We start from the raw sequence: 22,088 nt of genomic DNA, 5'->3' as shown, positions 1-22,088 counted from the left end.
ACTGGATAGCTTCCTATAGTTTATGTACATCTACTTGGAATGTATCTTCTTTACTGTAATGCATTCTTTGGACTTCATGCCTCACTCACTCTGCCAGAAGAAATAACAAGGCTTTTCCTTGGCCTCCGTGGAAGTGTTTACTTCAGGCATTTCTAAGTACCAGCAGTATTTCATTTTCTGAACGTGCTCTCAGTCCAGGCCAGTCTGGTTGCTACTTAACAAGAAATTTTCAATGAAAAGAGCGGTTCCTGTTCTGTGCCTCTAATAATTTTCTCCATATTGTTTTATTTAACTGCCTGCATTCGTATCTTCTGAGAATTTTGCTTGGTTATTTGGGATTGCCTACAAAGGAGCTTGGAGGTACATATGCAAGGTCTTTTGCTCAGTCCTTGTCCTTTTGACAGAAACAGGATCTCCTGGGCTGCAGTCAAGGCTGAGGTGTGGGAAAATTCAGTAGCCACTCTCCTCTGGTAGTGTCAGCAGCCTGTGCCACCCCCAAAGTAGCCACCTGTTCAGGTAGAAGCAGCATAATGGAAATGAGTTGAAGAGGGCACCTGGACTCAATAAGTGCAAATTTTTGCTACTTTCTTAAGGGTATTTGGTTTTGTTTTGGTTTTCTTTCTGAAACATAAATTAAGTTTGTTGCCCAATTTAACTTCCCTCAAAATGCTTTTAAATTCGGAAGCTGCTTACTGGTGTGGAGACTTTCCAGTGTGACTGGAGAGGATGACCTTATTCCTCATTTCATTTCACTGGCAATTCTTGTGGCAAGAGATCCTGGACTTTGCTCTGTGCAATTGTACTGAGACATTGTCCTGTATTTCTTCCAAAAATTGTCCTTCACTCAACTGTTTATTAAAAAGTAAATGTTAAAACTCAAGTTTATTAAAAAGTAAACTTTAATAGTCAAACACATGACCTCACTGAAAATGAGAAAATCTATCAGAGAAAATGTAACATCTGTGTGTTCCCAAAGTGGCTTTGCTGAGAGGCAACTTCTGATTTCATATACTCAAAATGCTCATTGTGACCTAGGTTCAGATTATGTAGTGACAACTCTTTGTGGTCTAAATTGATGAACTCTGTGCTTTGAGAAGATGCAGTTTACAGGAATTTTTACTCCTAATTTTTGAAGCACCATTTTGCTTTGGTCACACAGAGGTTGCAGTGTAGAGCCGGGCTGTTCACGTTTCAGCGTGATGAGGCAGTGTCAGTAGCTCCTCATTGTCCCCACAGCCTTTGCACATGCAGCCTGAACCTCCTTCTGTTTACCCTGGAGAAAAAGGGGAGCGTGACTCTGAATCAGGAGAACGCACAGAGTGCAGTTACTGCAGCAGTGGTGGCACACACGTGTGCTCAGCTTCACCGGGGCAGCTGTCCTGCTCCTGGCCATCGGTTCAGTGACAGCCTCAGCCGTGGCTGCCGGAGAGGGGCACGGCTGCTTTCTTGGAGACACATCCGTGCGTTCCTCCAGTTGTTCTGGAGTTACCGGGGTCTCTGTGCGTCTGCACTTCACAGCTACGCTTCTGAGGTTCAGCAGATGCAGCTGTGAGGAGGAGGTTGTCAGGGTAAACACTGGCTGTGTCCGCGCTGGGGCACTCGCCAGGATGTTTCTGGGTTCCGATGTAGACGGTGACGCTGTGAAACCTCAGCATGTGCTGATGCTTTATCCAGACACTTCTCGAGTGGGTGTTGGTCTGCTTAAAAAGCTAGCTGGCAGCCTTTTATGCTCATATAAGGTTTCTCTCTGGGCCTTGTAATGGATTAGATTTTTATAGCAGTTGTCTGGTTTAGAGATGGAAATAATTTTTAGTCAGTGTATTTCTTTGTGTAGGCGTCGAGGCCTTTGAAGGTTAATTTTTTTTTGTCTTGCATTGTGCAATAATACACTTCAGGACTACAGAAAAGTGCTGTCTATGTTTCTTTGAGTGGCTAGGATCTCATGATCTCTATCAAGCGTATATGAAACAGCCAAATACCATCAAAAGATGTGAATTCACTTTAAAATAAGGTCCATGAAAGTTCAGTATTCTTGGATGTAAGGAGAGAAACTCTGTTGATTTATTTAAGATCTTTCTAAATTCAGTGAGTAGGGAAAGAATCCAGAGCGCAGTTAAAATGAGTGTGAAGAAACAGTGAATATACATTTATAGAAGGGTATGGCAGCCTTTGGCTTAAAGTACAGCTGAGTAAAATATTTTGCGGTATTTATTTTTTATCTATTTTTAAAAAAACCTGCTCTCCCATGTATTTTCTTGTAAATGTAATCTGTGTCTGTACCTTGTTTAAAAAAAAAAAAGTATTTGCCATTCTGTTCTTGGTGTATTTCCTTAAATGATTCTTTTGCTGTTTTAGCGAGGTTTTTTTAAAGTAAGAATTTTAAAAATCATATTACATAATTTTCTACTTCTGGTGTGTGTTATTAAATTTAAAGAATTTCATATCAATGTTAAATCCATTATCCTTATTTATTTTGTGAAGCCAGTGAAAATGAATGGGGTGCATAGCACTTTTGAGCACACTGGTTTTGATTGTTTGAAAGCTGTGTGGAATAAGTTTACTACATGACATTAGTTGCTCTTTACTATAACTAATCTTAGAAAAGAGGCAAGTCTTATTGGTTGTGTCAAAATATCATTTTTTTTAGGAATATCCAAGAGTAAAAATTGGTGTTTTCATTGAACAACCCACTCCTTTCCTAACTAAATTTTTAGACAGACTGTTGACTCTGGACTACCCACGGGAGGCACTCAGTATCTTCGTTCATAATAATGTAAGTATGACTTTATCATTCTACAAAGCTTCAATTTTGGAAATTATGCAATGGATAAAGTGTGAAGTATAAGGATTTGATACAAGAACATAGTTAAAATGCATACCAAGAGATAATCGTTCAGAGTTTAGTATGCAGAGCTGGAAAAATTAAATGAAATTGTGTCAGGACTTACTCAAGTCTGTTTGAAGGAACTGCTTAGATTCGTTTACTAATGAAAAAAAAAGTATTTGGAAGTGTGTGCTTCTGGAGGATGTACTGATTGATGTAAAACAGTAGAGGGAAATAAGAACAGCGCAGTTCCACTTGGAAGAGCTGCAGTGACCATCTGGGCCAGCTGCTGACCAGCAGCAGGACTGAGCAGCGGTGCTCCCATGCTATTGAACTGTCACCTGAGAGTTGGTGTGGGATTTTCTTCTCATCTTCCTGATACCCCAGTGCATTTTTGTTTCTGTTGGCACTCCTGCTGGGTCCCACAGAAAGATTCATGTGTTTGGGTGTATTTTGACTGGCACTGCAGATAAGTTACTTTTGAATACTCTCTGCTAATTACTTAATGACCTGTCATTGCTGATACTGCCCCAGTGACTTCAGTCAGTATTGCTGTTTTGGGCAGCCTGGTCTAATGGAAGCTGTCCCTGCCCATGGCAGGGTGGTTGGAAGGAGATGATCTTTCAAGTCCCTTCCAACCCGAATCATTCTGTGATTCTGTGATTTTAGTGAGTGAGGTGTCAAGTGTGTGCAATTATTTCGGAAAAAAAAAATGATACTGGAAGAGAAATGGGAGTTAAATTTAGTTGTATCCCTTTTCAGTGTGCATGCTGTGTTGATATGATAGTGAAAAGGGGATCAGAAGTAGAAGTAGAGCTTATCTCTAAAGTGTTCCTTGTGGTTTTTGTGAGTGGATTTTGAAGGTATAAATGGGATGTGCACAGGGGAGTTGTGGGCAGTGTAGGTTTTGTAGCTTCAGCCAGAAGTTTTATAGTATTTGAAGTGGAATATAAAGACTGAACGGCTTTTTATTATAGAAGGTTAAAACTCCTAGCCAATATTTTAGTTATTCTAATGTCAACCATAATAAGCAAAAGCTACAATGAGGGCACTGGTTTGGAAGTATTGCATGTAGCTGAGAACTCTTAAATAGAGAAAAACAGAAAGGTGAGAAGGAGGGTAAATAGAAATTAAAGGAACAATCAGTGGGACTGCATTTTAAAGAGCCAATGGCTGTGCCTGTACAATTTGGTGCAGGTAGAGCTCTCTCTAAAGTGATTCTGCAGGAGCATAAAGAACTCCTGTGTGAGGTTGTAGGATGGGCTTTAAAGACTGTAACATAGCCTGAGAAATGCTGCATAGTTTGTGACTCTTGCACTGTTGTACAGCTTTGATTAATATTGCTGACGTGTTGGATTATTTTCCTGAAGTTTTGGACAGAGGAGGCTCATTTTAATGACCGCTATACTGGAATATCTTCAAACACTATTTGGCATCTGTTTCTTTAGGACAGAATACAGTGTGTTCTTGGACACGATGTTTATGATTCATAGTAATTTGTGCCTTACATTTGCTATAAAAAATGTTTACATGATTACAGGAGGTTTACCACGAAAAGCACATCAAGAAATTCTGGGAGAAAGCCAAGAACATTATCAGAAATATCAAAATTGTTGGACCTGAAGAAAACCTGAGTCAAGCAGAAGCCCGGAACATGGGAATGTAGGTTCTAATTTATAAATCTGTTATGTTGATGCACACACTCATATTTTTTCATCTTGCACATGTATTATTTTGCGTCTTTAACGTTTACGTTTTCACCTGTGAAAATGGGAGTTTTTGTGGTAGAAAACATGTAGACATAAGATATGAATTGTTGAGTGTTTTATGGTTTCTGTCTAATATAAAAAAGCTGTTGATCATTGTGGAAAAAATCTCTCTCTTTTTTTTTCTTAAGTGACATATTTAAGTAAATATATGGTTAAAGCTTGACCTGGATGACTGAGTTATATTATAGGCAGATGACTGAATTGTATTTCTTCCTGTGGTTCAAAGAGGCAGGAATATCCTTTAAAAGTGCTCTAGCAGAAGTTTCTCGCAGAGGCAACTGACTTTATCTTATGTTTGGTCTTGTCTTTTTCTTTTGTTCTTATTAGCGTATCCAAAACTTTAGCTTTTAAACCTGGCACTTTCTGTGCCTAAAGTTGAACCTTGGAGTTTGTGTCCTGTGTCAGACCTGCCTGTCACAGGCTCTCCTGTGTGCCTGCAGCACAGGGTAGCTTGTGGCTCTCCCAGTCCATCAGTCTCCATCATCAACATGATGGAGTTTCTCAGCCCAGGATCCCACCAAGATCAGGACCACCTTGCTGTGGCCCTGGAGCAGGATTCATTCCGTGATAATTCTTTGATTCACTCTTCTACCAAATCTTCCCTGAGTCTCAGTGCAAAGGAGTTAATTTCAAAAGGCAATTTTCTGTTCAGAGGTTGAGAATAGACTGTTCATGGCCTCAGCTGAAAGAATGAAGGTCTTGAGTCTCTGTGGTGTTCTTGGATGTTTGCTTGAATGGGGCTTTGTTGTGCTGAAGCCACTGGAAAACTGATCTCTGGCTGGGGGCCAAACCTCTCCCCCTGCCTTTCTAGGAAATGCTGCAGATGTCCAGTGTTAGTCTAAGCACCCATCTACATGTTTATAAATCATTCTTTCTTTATTTCTGATACTCACTGAAGCAGATGTACCATGTTCACAAGCTTTTTTTCGTGTATGTTACGTGTAACTGAGGTGGAATTTCTGGAGTTGCCTTTTCCTCTTCGTTGTTATATAGGCAGCATAAGGCAGAATCTTCAGTGAAATCAATTATCTATAGTAATATTAAATCTCACCCAAAGGCCTGGGAGCCTGTCATCTTCTGGTAGAACCTACTGACTTATAGTGCAACAGGGCTTTTGATATATGGTCCCTGCTTGCTCTGTGGATTAAAATATAGTAATTTGCATGTATATTTGGACAAAGTCATTTCAAATCCCGTTTGAAAGGCCGGTGGATAATCATTTGTGTGATATGTTACCCATGGCGTGGATGTAGCTTGACTCATGTTGTTCTAGTTTTGAAAGGCCCCTTTGATAAAGATTCTGTCCTAAGAGATACACAGAGAAAACAAGAAGTATGATGTGTGTGGAATGAGACCACAGCAAAACACTGGATCATCCAAAAACTATGAACCTTAGTAGTAAGGTTTTTTCCAAGTAAACAGTGTAGATGTAGTTCTGTGGCTCCTTTCAATTTGTCTGAAGCAGATTCAGTTAATCTGCTGCTTGCTTTGCACACCTGGTGTTCTTGGCTGCCCTTATGAACATCACTGACTTCACTGGAACAAACACATTTAACACTTCTTTAAAAAGTCTTGCTTGGAAGTCTGGGATGTTCAAGGTGAAGGCAGGTACTATAAAAAATTATTTGCTTTCAGCCCTTCATCTAGTTTTGATCATCGTAACCTCATTTATTTCTCACTAATACTGCAATGGGAATAACTTGAAAAGAGTGATTCTTCAAACATATTTATTGTTCTGATTTAGAGATAGGTATTCAGTCTTCTGATTCACCTTCTCCTGCCTCTATCTGTGTTATTGACAGATAGAACAAAACTATGTGCCTCAAATACTTGCTTTCTCTTCTCTTCCAAATCTGCTCTTAGTGTCTCTCTTAGTTTCCAGTAGGTTTAGAATTAATTTGATCTTCTCACTTGCACATTTCACACAGATTCTGTTTAATTGAAGAAGCCTAACAGGGTTCAGTAGATACAAAGAAGGGACAGCATTGAAAGTCTATTTTGTTTTCAGCAGAGTACTTTGGAATATATAATGCAGTTTGATCAGTTTTCTCCTAACCTCTCTTCTTCTTGGCTTTTGGCTCAGTAAAAAGTGGTGATAAATCATAATGAGATTCTCAGTAAATTATACTTTCATGTCAGTTTGAATGTGAGAAAATAACCTTTATTCAATTTCACCCATAGCCATGCAGCAAGCTTTGGCCAACTTTTCTCATTCACATAAGGAATAATTGAGTCATTTAATTTCTTGCTTCTTCCTGATATGGAGAGCTCTCTCTCATGCTCATGAAAGTTGGATAGGTGTTGGAAAGGATCCAAAATTGTGCAGTCTGCAAAACTTTTTAAAATTCAACAATACTGGGAAACAGGAGTACACAGCTTTCCTTCTTGTGGGCTGAATTGAGATAAAAAGCAAGGAAAACTAAGTAGAATAAAGAGAAGGAAGGTTTAGATGCTTGTTGTCTGAATATTTTCATCAATTGAAACAGCTGAGTGGCATTTCCATGTCTTTCTTTTTTTTAGCCCTTGCCTATAAGGTCTGAGTTCTTACAGTTAGTTCTTTTTTTTCTTTGAAGGAAAAATCCTGTTCGTTTTTTGCCTTGGTTGCAGATGAGATTTCAGCCAGCTGTTACAGAATTTGTTATGACAGATAACATAACCAATTAAATAAGTTCAAGTAATAACAGAAAGTTGGGAAATATTCTCTTCTGAGGTTTTATTTATAAAAAGTATATTTTCCATAACATTTTTTCTCCTGGTACTTATAGCATTCAGGGTTTCTCTTTTGGGGGACTGGGTTCTTTTTTGTTCCTCCCTCAAAAATATTAGTAACAGGACATGGTAGGAATTTCCCAAAACTTTGTAAAAAATGTCATTTATCTCAGCTTTTAAGTGGGAGTGCACACATTTTAATGAAAGTTTACATTGAAAGCTTTCAAAAAATTCAGGAAAAATAGTTGATAGGTCAGAGTCAGAGTTCATTGACAGCACTGTTGGATTTTGAGCTATGTTTGGGGTCTCCTATGTGTTTCCTGAAGGAGGATATTAAGTCATTGTCTCCGAGTTCCCATTTGGTATTGATAAACAATGGCATGGACACCGGAGCGAGTGGGACACAGCTTTTGAGTAGGACAAGTATCTTGGCTGTGGGGGAAGGAAGAGCAGGGATTAAATCTTTGTCTCCCAGATGTCAATTGTTTTCTCTTAGAGACTTGGATTTTCTGGAGCTGCTTCTCCTGAACACTTCAGTAGTTTTGGGTTTCAGTCTCAGATGGAGAAGGAACACTGAGTGTTGCTGAAAAACGTGTTTTTCACCCTTAGCTGATTTCAGTAGTTTCCAGGTGTGATATCTGTGGTAACAGTGCTTTAACCTGAGATGCAAAACAAAACAGTAGTGCTTTATCTGTTTTCTGGATTTGTTTTAGTGATGGTTGATGTGAATGTGTTTATGCTGTTGTGGCTGTCTGGAGAGATGCAAAATTTAACCCCAGATGGCAGGGGATGTCAGCCAGGCTTTTGCAGACTTGTGTCTGGAACACCTTTTCTTTCACACGTCTGTCAAATGGTTTAAGTGCTCTGCTTCTGGGCTTGCAGTCCACATTTGGAATTGTATTTTCAAACTGAGAACTCTAAAAACTGGTAACTTGATTAATTGCAAGTTCAAGCTATGTCTGGAAAAAAACCAAAAACCTGGATGGCTCAATGGTAGAGAAATCGAGTAGACAAAATGTCTCTGTCACAACCAAATAGACCCTTGGAATATCTCAGTGGAAAGTGTGATGAAGAGAAGAGCTGTGACATGCTTCCATTTTCAGATGAGGTCACTGTTCCAGATGTACTTGTGGTTTGTAGATGCAGTCAAACATCACTCTGATTGCAAAATACTTTAAACTGATCTGCTGAGCTTCACTTCACACTGCCAACCAAAAACATCCTGGCTTTCTTCTAAATTGTTATTATCTCTACACTGAAATTGCTCTGTTATGTACAAGAATATGGCTTTCTTTTCAACATTTGGTCTTTGCAGTTTCGAGCAGGTGGAGTGTAAAGCAAGTAGATTGAAGGTTTTAGCCATTGAATTTAGATAAGGAAGCATTTTCACACAAGCATTGCCTAAAGTACTTTCCATGTGTTCCTTGGAGTGACCTGGATATGCACACAAATAGTTTCACATGTAATCTGGGATTTCTACATCCAGAGAGGTTAGCATACAGTGTAAGAATATAAAAGGTTACATTTATTTCCTTGGGCAAAGCTACTGGACAACGCTGAAAGCCTGAAAAGAAGATGCTCTAATTTCTTGAGAGTGTGCTTGCTTTATTAATTTTGATCAAAACTTATCACTTTCTTTCTCTCCATCTCAAACCTGTAGTGTTTTGGGGAGATTTTTGTTAGTGACCTTAAAGTGTAAAGGATCACCGAATGGCAAAACTCCATGCTTGCAGCATAATTCTTCTGGCATTTTCAGATACAAGTCATCATGTCAAATGTGAAGGATAAGTTCTGCCATGTGGTGATCCAGTCTTCAACACAGGAGAGAAAGAAATAGGAGGAAAAAATAAGTCAGGTCTAAAGGATTTTCCATTACTGATCCATTCTGTTCAAAGCTTTACAATCACTGAACACACTAGTCACGTGCAGCTTTATCTCATTGATCTTGGATATTATATTTTACTTCTCTTCAAAGTACTGGCCAATTTTTGTGTGATAAGGCAGGAAAGCTTTCTAAGAGTTCTCAATAGAGTACTGAATGACTGAGTGTGACTTAGACCAAAACTTTTAATTTGGTATTTTGTGGTTTGGATTATTATGTGAATGAGGCACAGGAGGGTTTCTAACACACACTGAGCACATGGGACCAGTTGGAAAAGAATTTTCTAGTTCTGGATTTAAAAGGGATAAGGGACAGAAAAAAGGGCAAAAGTTGAAGGATAATGCATTTTACTATTATGTAGTTAATTTTCCAGGTATATTTGCCTACAGCTAAATATAAATTTGTTCTATTTTATCACATTTTTATAGTAGAAGACATTAATTCTATTCACATTTTTGTTAGCAGCAGAGGGTTTACCTGCCTTTGGGGCAGTGCTAGTAAGTGTTGTGGCTGGAACCCTGGACTGTGATCAAGTTCGGTCTCAGGTCTATTTTCCTCACCAGAATAAAGATAAAGGAGCTGAATGTTTTTTGGAGAAATTTAACTTCTAACACCAAGGGGAGAATACAAGTCAGGTTACTATTAATAATTGTAATTAAGCCAGCGACAAAGCTACATGTGACTTGTGTTCTGTGGTTGTAAAGCTCTGAAGAGAATGAATCAGTAATGGAAAATGCCATAAAGACAGGATTGCAGGGCTGTGTCATGGCCAAAACAAAACCTGCTGGTTTGAGTTGGGGCAATTATGTTTGAGAGTGCTGATTAAGGAATTTCTGTCATAAAAATATCTATAGGAGATGTCAGTTTAGGCAAGCCCAGAGACTGACCAGAGATGTAAACTGGGTGTGTGTTCAAACACAGTGATTTTGGCAGCAGTGGGAAGACCATTTCTGACATACGGGTATTTCAAAAATATATCTGAAATTATTGCTAGATCTTTAGTGATCAAGCTTGAAGAGGAAGGAGTGCTTAAAGTTATGGAATGAAAAAGCTCTACCTTCTACTGTGATTCTACCAAAGTCATACCTCTTGAGTCCTTTGAGCAGAAGAAAGTTGGTACAGAAAGACCCAAAAGGTGTTGATAAGCAGTAATTCTGATGGAAGATTAGTGCTGGGTTTGGAGTGGGATGGAAGAAGTGCAGGCAGGAAGCCATGGCAGCCCTTACCTTGACTTGTATGTGACCTGTCACATCCACCCTTTATCAGATCTTTCGAAGGGACAGAGATCTTTGCCTTTGCAGAAAACCGTCACAGTCAATCAAATCAAGTGGAACTTGAACTAAAGCACTGATTATAGAGATTTTAAAACAAGAAAGTAAGGTAATGTTTCAAGCTGTTACAGTGGAATTGAAATAGGGAAAATAGACAAATTCAATAATACCACCTACGGGATTGGAAGCTATTGCTGTAGTATTGACTTGAGGAAATTGTTCCGCCTTCTCTAAAAGTGTATTTGATTTCCTGTAATTTCCTGCTATTCCGATGGCATAGGAAAGCTGAATTCACCATACCAAGTTTTGGCCTAGCAAGTGCACCCTCCCAGAAACATACAAACATAGTCTGTGGATCTTTTATATTTACAGTAGAATGTGTTTTCTTTGTCTTTCTCTTGAAGGCATGTGAATTTGTGCAGTTTATTCTTCTGAGATCAAAATCACAGCTGATAGAAATAGTGTGTAGACACGTCCAGTTACTTTCTCCAGTATAAATTCACTGCCTCTGCAATTGGTTTATATTTCTCTCTACCAACTTGGTTGTTTTTGTAGGTCAAAAAGACAAAGGAAAGGTCTTTAAATATATATTTCATTATAGTTTTTGTCTTACAGTCTCCATAAGGTTTCAATTACCATTGAGATTAGCAGATTGCATCTGTGGAATTTTTTTCCAAAGGCAGCATTACAGCAACATGTAGTTACTTGCTAGAGGAGCTTACTAAATAAGGTCATACTTCAGTATTAAGTGATTGTATTGATACCTAGCTATATAAGTTAATGGCATGTTCCCCCTGCCCCATTTTCCATTAGGGCACTATATAGAAGGTATTCCTGAACTTGGTAAAGGCTAGAGGCTGCTTAATTAATTAAAAGAAAAATATAAGGCATCTGATACGTGTCTTTTAATCTTTTAGTTAATCACACTACTGTAATCTAAAGACACCTTTCTTTACAATACTGTGCTGCAGAATGAATGCAATGAATCAGCTCAGTCTTACTTGTAGTTTGGGGATTTTTTAAATCTTTTTGTTTGCTGCTTTGTTTGTGATTTTTTCCTGGACATGTATCCATGTGGACATTATTATTAACAGGTTAAAAATTCTTTTTTGTCATTTTAGGGATCTTTGTCGCCAGGATAAAACATGTGACTATTATTTAAGCATAGATGCGGATGTCGTGCTGACAAACCCAAAAACTTTAAGAATACTGATAGAACAGAACAGGTACAGTAAATCTCTTATTTTGTAGAATTTCCTCTAAATTGAAAGGATTCTCTGGGGTCTGTCCAGAGAAAATAAGGTCCCATTTGTTTTTGCAGAGTTAAATCCACTTTGTTTATTTTTGGTATTTCATTGCCATAGTTCATAACGGGCTTGGGGGCCAGCAATTCACAAAGCATTTTGTTCCTGTCAAACAGCAATTCCTGATGTGAATTTCAAGTGCTTCAGATTTTTGTATTTTCTTATTCAATATGTCACTTCACAGGAAGATAATTGCTCCGCTCGTGACTCGCCATGGGAAGCTTTGGTCCAATTTCTGGGGTGCTTTGAGCCCAGATGGTTATTATGCTCGATCAGAAGATTATGTGGACATTGTCCAAGGGAACAGAGTGTAAGTAACTGCATTTGTAATTGTTAAAGTCAGGGCACCCAGTATGGTTAGGAGCAACATTTTGCACGAAAATATAAGAATATGGTATTTTTCCTGAACAGATGAGGTTAGGTATATTGTTTTGTGTTTTCTATTTCGTAGAAATGCACTTGTTTATTCCTTCTTACAGGCTTTTAAAAAAAGCCAAATGTTTAACGTGATGGGCTGTTGTTAGAACTGGACACAGTCATTACTGGTACCTGTCTGATGGTGTCTGATTGCTCTAGCAGAGCGCAGGACAGAAAAAGGCAGGATAAACAAGTAGCAAACCCAAAACTCTACGTCCCTGGAACCTCAGCTAAAAGGAATGGTTGTAATTGATGATTACATGATGATTTTGTCATCTCTTTGGGGCAAATGCTTAATCAATGGAACAGCTCTGATTTCTTTGTGTGTTTCATGCTGTATATGACATCAGGTATATCTTAAAGGAGCTCTTCAGCAATACTTTTGTCAAGGATAAACTTTGGGGTTTATCCCTCCCCTAAATTAATGTGATGAAAGTTGTTCTTAGCTTGACTGTTCCATATGGTGGTGCCTTTTCTTTGCCCTGGAAGAACAAAAAGGTCTGAAACAGACTGCTTGAATAGGGCTGGCTTGTTTTCAGTTCTACTGTACTAAAAGATGTGCTTGTGGCACTGAGAGGGGGGGAAAACTGCAGAGAGAGAGTTTTGAAAGCAATGCTTTTGTGTTGATATTGGCCCAGCTCACATAAACACATGGCCTGCAGTGGTCTGTGGGTATTTGTGTGGGGAGGTCAGACCAGCTGTGTGAAGTCTCAGAGATGTCTTTAAACTCATTTAAAAATCTGTTTTGGAGTTACTTTCTCCATCTGGTAGTGTAGAATCATATTATAAGAGAGTTTGACTGATTGCCTTAACTATGGAAATGTGAGGTACACGTGTAGTTAAAACTCTACAGGGAATTTGACCTCGCTATATTTTTATAACAGTATTTCATAAAAATTGAATTACTGCCTATGCCTATGTTTGAGATGTCCAGATGTAGTTTTCCAAGTGTCTTGGGAAACTTTCAGCTTTTTCTCCTTGCAGCTTGCTTAGTCTTGTCAGCAAATACAGAGATGCTGATTTAATAGAGCAGGCTACAAATTAGTTTTCACAGCTTTAAACTATTTTTGTGTTGGGCTTTTTTTTCCTTATTTTCAACAGAGGAGTATGGAATATCCCTTATATGGCTAATATATACTTAATTAAGGGACAAACTCTCAGATCTGAGATGAAAGAAAAGAACTACTTCATGCGTGATAAGTTGGATCCTGATATGGCTCTCTGCAGGAATGCCAGGGAAATGGTAAGGTGTATCTGGAACAGCTTGCTTGCCAATAAACACATTTCTTTGTGTCCTGCTATACTCATGGACTGCTTTACCTGATTGATCTTGGCTATTATATTTTACTTCTATTCAAAGTACTGGCCAATTTTTGCGTGATGAAACCCTTCAGGTGTATTTCTTTAAATTGTTGAGAGCAGAGGTTTTTTCCATGGCCAGTGCACTGATGCACTGACTGCTGGTGGTTTCTAGTTAAATTCCCTGAACGTTTCTGTTGGGGTTAAAATACCTTTCTCCTTGGCACAGCCTCGACAGATAAGAGGGCTCAACTGCTCTGCTGTGTATGACTTAAAACTTACCAATGCATTTGGATCATCTCTGTCATGCACATTTTTATACAGTGTGAAACTTCCAGCAGACTAAGTTGAAATATTTTTCAAATTTTTATTAAGTAGATATATATTGAAACTAATGATGGGCAGTGTTATATAAAAAGCCTTGGTGATTTAGGAAATTGTAGGAATCTTCTTAGGCGGCGTGAATTACTCATTAATTTTTCTAGCTAGATTAAAACTGTATCAGATAAATGTTACTTGCATTAATCTGGAGGTAATGAGAGAACTTATTTGCACTGTGAAGTTATGAATCTGTAAATCCATATTTCTACTGATATTTACACTAGTTTTAACACAGAGACACATAAGACCTAAACCAGACCTATTTCCAGACTCTATAGCATTGAAAAATAATTTTGCTGAATTGAACAAGAAAAGTTGGCAAGTATTAATTTTTTTATTCCCTCATAACAAGGCATGATCTCCCCTGTTTGTACTGATTCTTCAAAACATCCCCCGTCCAGTCCTGTTATATTCAAACCTCCTCAGCATCAGTTCCTGCAAAACCTGTGCTTTCCATGTGCTCATTAAACTAATCTGACTGGCTCATCAGAAAATTGCTTCCTCTTTTTCTCAGTCTGGGCTGTAGGAGGGTTTGGTACGTGCTTGTTTTTGTATTGCAGCAGATAAGAAGGGGCTGGTGGAAACAGCTTTGACATGTGTATGAAGAGCTTTGCTTGGAGATGCATGTTGTCTGTAAAGGCATACCAGCTTTTGATCAAAGGCTGCTCTTTCCCTGATGTACTGTGGAAACCTAAAAGTAGTCGGAAAAAGAGAAAGAGATTGTGTCAGAAAACTGATGTGATGATTCTCCTTCATTTTAGACTTTACAAAGGGAAAAAGACTCCCCTTCTTCGGAAACATTCCATATGCTCAGAGCCCCAAAGGTGTTGCTTTACTTTTTTTTATTAATTAGTTATTATTACATGCAGTATCATTCTGCCACAGGAAGATACTTCTCCTCTGTCCATTCCTCTGATGAAATACTGCTCTAGCTTTCTCTTCAGTCTTCTAAGGTTCAGTTTTTTGCCAGGGACAAGTTTTTCATGCCCAGCTTTGTTTCCTCAGGGGGGTTTCTCAGTGCTTCTGAGGTCAAGGTGTGCTGACACTGCTTCTGTAGCTAAAAGGGATGGAGCAGTCCTACTAGGAAAGAGTAAAGCTCAGATCACTGGTAGGTCTGCCAGGCCCCCTCAGTGACCACATTGTCACTTTAAGCTGTTTTTCCTGACCCAGGCCCTCCTTATTCTCCTTGCTGCAGCTGTTTTATGATTTGGTAAGTGCCCAGAACTGGGCATATTTAACATAATCATTATCTTTCTAACAGTTTAACTCTTTTTCAGACAAAAACATAGACAGAAGTACCAAAGTACCTAAATGGTAATGTCTTCATCTGCTGCAAATCCAAAAGTCACAAACATTGCAGAAATAAAGTTTTAGTCTGAAAAACCTTAAACTAAAAAAGATCCCATAGAACTTGTTTCTTTTTAAAAATACTATTTTCTGCTACTCCTTCTAATTAAGAGAATTCTGTTAATACCTTCTGTTAATAGCTTGACAATAAAGCTGTATCTTACCACAGTTGATATCTTGCATATAATTACATGAACAGACTTCATAGTGCTCAGCTGTTTTGGATGCTGATCTGAATATTCTTGTGTGCTGTATTTGCCAATATCTTTTTATTTCAGGCCAATTCTCCAGACGGATCATGTAGTGAATACTCTGAACTAAGTTTCTTGTTCTGACTTTCATGAACCCTCTGATAGTTAGCTTATTCTTTCAGTTTTTAATTTGAAAGTAAACCCTAGATGTTGGTTTTCTTGTGTGTGAGCATTTTCAGTTTGAGATCAGATGCTTTCAGTGTGTCTGCTTATGTTTTCTGGAAATCAAATCAACCAATCACTCCTCTGCTTTTTCCTTTCTGTAGCTCTGCATATGTTCTCAACAATATGTTCTGGTTTAACTTGTTTAGAAGATAAATGCAGGCAAATGCTTGTAAACAACAAGTTATGAAGAGTAGTTGGTGATTAGAATCAGGCATTTGAAAATTAAGATGCTAAATTAACAGCACCTTTACAATATATGTGTGCAAATGTGTGATTATATTTTATGAAAGCACAGTCACAGACTTTTTAAAACTGCTAAGATGGACAGTTTTGCTAATGATGCTTTCTCTAATTGGTGTAGGGTGTTTTCATGTACATTACCAACAGACATGAATTTGGAAGACTTCTTTCTACGGCCAATTACAATACCTCCCACTACAACAATGACCTCTGGCAGATATTTGAGAATCCTGTGGTATGCATCTAATTATTGCTAAAATGTTTTGTCATTTCAAAAAAGTATAAATTTATATATTATAAAGGACTTGAAATTTAAAGGCTTTATATGGAAAACTTCTGTTTACTGTGTGCTAAATATTGATTATATGCTAAAAGGTGTTCTCACCCATCTAAGCAAATGACAATATATCATATCAGTAAGCCAGCCAGTGACCAGAGCATGAAATTGGAGATATGGCTCTGAGGTAACAGGTTTCATGATTTTTGACATGATGGGAACCATATTTTTTTGTGAGAATAAGATTTTTTTTTTAATTGTTTCCAGTGCTTTCAGTAGAGCAAATGAATAGAGTATAAATTCTTTTTTATCACTTATAAATGTCGTTGTTCTGTTGTAATGTTTTTAAATCATGTTTTTTTCAGGACTGGAAGGAAACTTACATAAATCCAAACTATTCAAAGATCTTCACTGATAACATAGTAGAACAGGTGAGTATAAGTAGCTTTTTAAAAATCTGTGGGACTGACTGATAATAAATTGGCATGCAGTAAATATTTCCATGCAAGTGCCCTTTTGTTCTGTGACTAAACAGTTTTTTGGTCTTTTGGATCAGAACTGAATTTTTGCCATTTGATATAGGCTGCTTGCTTTTATGCAACTGGTCTGGACAGAGCACTTGTGTTGGATGATCTGTTGTGACAATTAGGGACAATGATTTAATGAACATTGCCTCTCTAAAAAACTGGGATAAATTGTTTGTGTGTCAACAATGTTAGGTTTTAAGCTCTTTTCCCATTTTAAGCTGTAATGTGGAACACCAATGTTGTTATTTAGAGCCATAAGATACAGAAGATGTGGGTGCACTGACACAACCTTAGTGCTGGGTCAGGGCTTAGAATGTAGCGCATAGTTTTTGCTTTTGTGAGAATGTGCTTGAGGATCAAGTTTTTTAATTGTTTGGGTTTCTTTGTTTTTGTAGCCATGTCCAGATGTGTTTTGGTTTCCCATATTTTCTGACACTGCCTGTGATGAATTAGTAGAAGAAATGGAACATTTTGGGCAATGGTCTGGTGGAAAACACCAAGTAAGTGTCAGCCTATATAAACATAATCTTAATGAGTGGTCTTAACTACTTTTATGATAGTAAGTCACAGTGTACTGCAACAAACAAACATCCCAACAATTGCCAGTGGTCTGAAACATCTGCTTTGTGGTATGAAGTGCTTAGTTTAGTCTACCATGTAGCTGCTTCTTCAGTAGATTTAGAGCCAGTCATCAATTAATGTTGTGGTGTGCTGACCCTGGCTGGATGCCAGGCACCCACCAAAGTCACTCTATCACTGCCCTCAAATGGACAGGAGAAAGTGAAAAAAAGAGTTTGACTTAAGAGATAAGGACAGGGGGAGATCATTCAATTGCCACCACAGGCAAAACAGACTCAGTTTGAGGAAATTAGTTTACTTTCTACTCTGGTTCAATTGGTAATTGAATGAGCAATGAAACAACATCTTTAAAACACCTTCCCCCCACTTCTCTTGTCCTACCAGGCTTAAATTTACTCCCCATTTTCTATACCGCCTCCTCCCTAGCAGCACACAGGGATGGGAAAATGGAAGATTGGGGTCATCACACTTTCTGCCTCCTCAGGGGAGGGCTCCTTACATCCTTCCTCTGCTCCAGTGAGTCCCTTCCACGGGGTGCAGTCCTTCAGGAAGAGACTGCTGCAGCATGGGCAGCTCTCTGCTGCCAGGACCCTGCTCCAGCACTGGCTTCCATGGGGTCACAGCCTCCTTTGGGCATCCCCCTGCTCTGCTGTGGCCTCCTGCAGGTGGATCTCCGCTCCCCCATGGACCTCCAGGGGCTGCAGGGGCACGGCTGCCTCTCCATGGGCTGCACCAGGGGCTGCAGGGGAACCTCAGCTCCAGTGCCTGGAGCAGCTCCTGCCCTTCTTCCCTTGCCCTGCTGTCTGCAGGCTGTCCTCTCACATATCCTCTGTCTCCTCTCTAGCTGCAATTTCTGTTGCACTGTTTTTTCCCCCTGTTCTTAAAGGCACTGCCACCACGGAGGTGCTGTCACTGTCCCTGCTGGGCTCAGCCTTGGCCAGTGGCAGGTGTGTTTTGCAGTGGCTGGCATTGGCTCCACAGGACAGGTTTCCAGTAGCTTCTCACAAAGGCCATCCCTGCGACCCCTCTGCTACCCAGGCTGTGCCACATAAACCCGATGCAGACTTGGAATTAGCAAATTAGACACTAACAGTGGTGCAGCTCTGTAGCAGGTACCTGACAGCCGAGGCTGATTCTGGGTAGCTGTTCAGACAAGTTTTACTCTTTTACCTCTTAAGTACTAATTTGTCAGATTTGTCCCCCTAAGGAGTTACCTGCAAATGTTATGAGTTATTGTGTCAATGTACTCAAGAATTTATTAACTACCACAAGAATTTTTTAACTAAATTAAAGGCATTTATTAACTACCACTGAAATTAGAGGAATGTTTCTCTTACTCACAAATGTATCATGAGAAACTATAATTTTGTAGTCTAGGTAGGAGCCTCTGGAAAGAATTTTAGCATACTTTTATCTTCAAATTATTTCAACATTTATTACCCTGTCAAGTTGAGGCCTGTAGTCTCTTGATCTGATAGAATTTCAGTTGCATCTGCAGCTCAGTAAATAAAACTTATTATCCCAAGAAGCCCTTTTATTTATAGACAATACAGCCAAATATTGACTCATCCTATGAAAACTACCAATTTTTGCTCATTGATATCTCAGCACACTTTTTTCCTTGACATTTAGCTGTGGAATTGCTGTACAGACACCCGCTGAAACATTGCTTTGTTGCAGTTCTGTGATTCTGCAGATTTCAAATAAGTGTTTGTTGGAATGTCAGAAACATTCCACATTCCTGTTTCCAAGCTATTTGTGGTGTTTTCACTAGGACAGCCGCATTTCTGGAGGTTATGAAAATGTCCCAACCGATGACATTCATATGAAGCAAATAGGACTGGATAATGAATGGCTGCATTTCATACGAGAGTTCATTGCCCCCGTAACACTAAAAGTCTTTGCTGGCTATTATACCAAGGTATGGGTTAGAAGCTTTTGCAGATAAATACTCCACGGTGTGACTAAATTTAAGTGTTTTAGTGAATATACCTCTTTGGTTTGGTTGGGGGGGTTTATTTGTGACGTAGCAGTGGTTAAAGATGAATGTTGTTGATTTTTGATTTTAACTAAACTTTAAACAAAATCCCAAGAATCCTGTGTGACTCGGCAGTTCGCAGCTTGAAGTCTGACTGTGTATTTTGTTGCAGGGCTATGCTCTGCTGAACTTTGTTGTCAAATACAGCCCTGACAGACAACGGTCGCTCAGACCTCACCATGACTCCTCTACCTTCACGATCAACATCGCCCTCAACAAAGTAGGAGAGGACTTTCAGGTAAGTCATTGACTTAAAAAATGTTGTCCTTTGAGTATCTAATATTATTTCTGAAGCTCAAACACGTATACTTAGAGACCCAGCTGAGATGGAAAAGGTGCACATCACAAACTGACATACATTATGCCTTGTGGTTTTTTGGTTAGTACTAGATTTGCTCAATTCCAGGATCCAGAACTGTTGATGCAGTCACACAGAATTGATCAAACTGGTTTCAGATGGTGGGAGAGAAGGGGTTTGAAGAAAAACTTAGGAGATGTTAGTCATTCCATTTTTAGCATTTCTGAAGTGCTGCATTTCTGTACAGTGAAAACCAACTTTTCAAAAGAGTTTAAATAGTGCCAAGTTGACTCAAGTGGCTTCTGTTCAGTAAAATTCTTTTAATTTTTTTTTTTTTTTAGATCAGCCACAGAAGGAAAATTTTTAATTCTTCTATCTGTTTAGGTTTTTTTTCTGAGCTAAATTATTTTCTAGTCTGATGTTGATTCAAATAAAACAGTTCTCAGAGTATGGAGTTAGGCAGGCCAGCGGCAATAATATCCAAATTTACTTACACAGAAATTTAACCTGTTGTGTTTATAAGCCTGTGTCATTCACAGTCTTTAACACCAATAAATGTGCTTTCCACATTTGCTGTTTTAGAAAGCACACCTTCAGTTTGAAATCAGCAGCCAGATAATTCATTTAAGATTTGATTAAATGCTGGCCTGGGTAGGGGTGCAGTCCAGGAGCAAGGCCTGTGAACACGATTTGCTTCTCTCTGGTAGAGTCTATAGTGAAGTTATTGAAGATATTTGTCAGGTTTGTTGCTTGAATGAGTTGTTATTCAGTGAACACTAAAGCAAGAAAATGGGAAATCTGACTGCAAATGCTTCTCTGTTAATTAATGCTCTAAAGTTGGTGTCATGTAAACAACCTTGCTAAGGGATAGTAGAAGAAAAAAAAAAACAGCCTATTAACAGTAGCAAATTATTTGAAGTAATGGATATTAAAAAAAGAATTTATTAAAACACAAGGTAAATGGTTGGGGTTTTATTGTGTTTGTGTTTTTACCACAGGGAGGTGGATGTAAATTCCTTAGGTACAACTGCTCCATTGAGTCTCCCAGGAAAGGATGGAGCTTCATGCACCCAGGAAGACTAACACATTTACACGAAGGACTTCCTATCCTGAATGGCACAAGATACATTGCAGTATCATTTATTGATCCTTAATTTTATTTTTTTGTTCTCTTCAACAGCAGTGTTCTTTACATAAACGTTTATTTATAGATCTCTTCTGGAAGATGGTGATAAAAGAAACTTTTAAGTTACTGTTACTACACAGCAGAGGTACTTTGGGCTAAAAGGAGGAAAACAGAAAATGTTCTAATATTGTTGAAGATTTCTTGATATCTGCTCTGAGCCTTGAGTCCCAAAGTAAACATGTCCTACTTGTTTTTCCATTCTGCTGTCCTAAAAAGTGGGTAAGGAGAGAAAATGGAAAAGCACAGTGAACCCTTTCTTCATTGAAAAAAAACCCAAACCCCAAGCAATACTAAATACAAAATCATTGGAAAAATTTATCGTGGTTTTCATTCAGTAAAGTGACATAGCTAAAGTTTGGTGGTCTGTATATTTGGTACGAACCAATGAAAGAAAAATCAAGTGAATCTTGTTTACAGTTGTTTCTGGTAAGCAGTAATTCCATACGCTGGTTTATACTGAAGGGAAAACAACTCTGTGGCCTGGTCTCTTAATTCATTGTCAATACTGAAATGTACACCCTTAGAAGAAAAAAAAAATAATTGCAGAGATGGAACAAGGATTAAATCCTTACTCTAAAGAGAGAATGTTTTATTTGTTCTGAGAACTCATCCTGTTGAAAGCTTACTTTTCTTCAGCAAGTGACCTTTGTTTAAAGTGAGTTATTTTTCTAAATGTGTAGTTGCACCCAATGGATACTGGAAATTTGATGCTTATTTTCAGAACTGGTAAATTTTAATAGGATGTTTTATAGGGACAGTTTTCTACTCTTAAAACTACTTGAATTTTGTATCAGGAAAATGAAATGATGGCAGTCTCTTTTAAAGCTAAGGGTCTTAACTTGACATTTATTTTAAAGAAATTGGTTTAAAATATTCCTACTGTATCTACTGTTTGTAATTTAAAGAAACTTGAAGCTAACTGTCTCGAAGTCTATCGTGCCAAAATGCACGAGATGTTGGAAAACCTTGTGAAAAAATAAAGGGTAATTTTAAATTAATGGAGCAGCTGCTACTTGACTGTATCAGGTAGTTTCTTTGCATTTGTGACTGTACTTAAAGAAACTGATTTACTGGCAAATATTTTCTAACGATCTGTAGATGGGAGATGGTCGTGTCAGATTTTGGGTTGTTTGCCACTGAAATTATTTCAGTGAGTGCCTGTGTACCAAGCCTTGCATTACAGTTTCAGAACGACCCCAGCAGGAGTGATGGTTCCTGGGTTTGTTTTTACGTGGAGGCTATTTGATCATCTAAACAACACTTCACTTTTTAACTTTGTATCTTTAAAGAAGCTTTATATCACATTTTCTAAGCAGAAAATCTA

General features: G+C 38.5%; 1 protein-coding gene across 1 annotated transcript in view; it reads left to right on the top strand.

The window, feature by feature from the left end:
• Window positions 1-21,762, top strand: part of PLOD2 (procollagen-lysine,2-oxoglutarate 5-dioxygenase 2) — a 50,986-nt gene extending 29,224 nt beyond the window's left edge. Inside the window, exons 9-20 of the mRNA XM_040074182.2 lie at window positions 2,648-2,773; window positions 4,365-4,486; window positions 11,577-11,681; window positions 11,944-12,069; window positions 13,278-13,419; window positions 14,618-14,680; window positions 15,981-16,094; window positions 16,502-16,567; window positions 17,059-17,163; window positions 19,017-19,163; window positions 19,393-19,518; window positions 20,577-21,762. Of these exons, the coding sequence (XP_039930116.1) occupies window positions 2,648-2,773; window positions 4,365-4,486; window positions 11,577-11,681; window positions 11,944-12,069; window positions 13,278-13,419; window positions 14,618-14,680; window positions 15,981-16,094; window positions 16,502-16,567; window positions 17,059-17,163; window positions 19,017-19,163; window positions 19,393-19,518; window positions 20,577-20,732 (1,398 nt within the window). The 3' untranslated portion in view covers window positions 20,733-21,762. The remainder of the gene's footprint in view (window positions 1-2,647; window positions 2,774-4,364; window positions 4,487-11,576; window positions 11,682-11,943; window positions 12,070-13,277; window positions 13,420-14,617; window positions 14,681-15,980; window positions 16,095-16,501; window positions 16,568-17,058; window positions 17,164-19,016; window positions 19,164-19,392; window positions 19,519-20,576) is intronic.
• Window positions 21,763-22,088: the final 326 nt, after the last annotated feature.

The sequence above is a fragment of the Hirundo rustica genome, chromosome 10, assembly GCF_015227805.2.
Source record: "Hirundo rustica isolate bHirRus1 chromosome 10, bHirRus1.pri.v3, whole genome shotgun sequence".
Classification (NCBI taxonomy): domain Eukaryota; kingdom Metazoa; phylum Chordata; class Aves; order Passeriformes; family Hirundinidae; genus Hirundo; species Hirundo rustica.
This window is presented reverse-complemented; position numbering and strand designations above follow the sequence as displayed.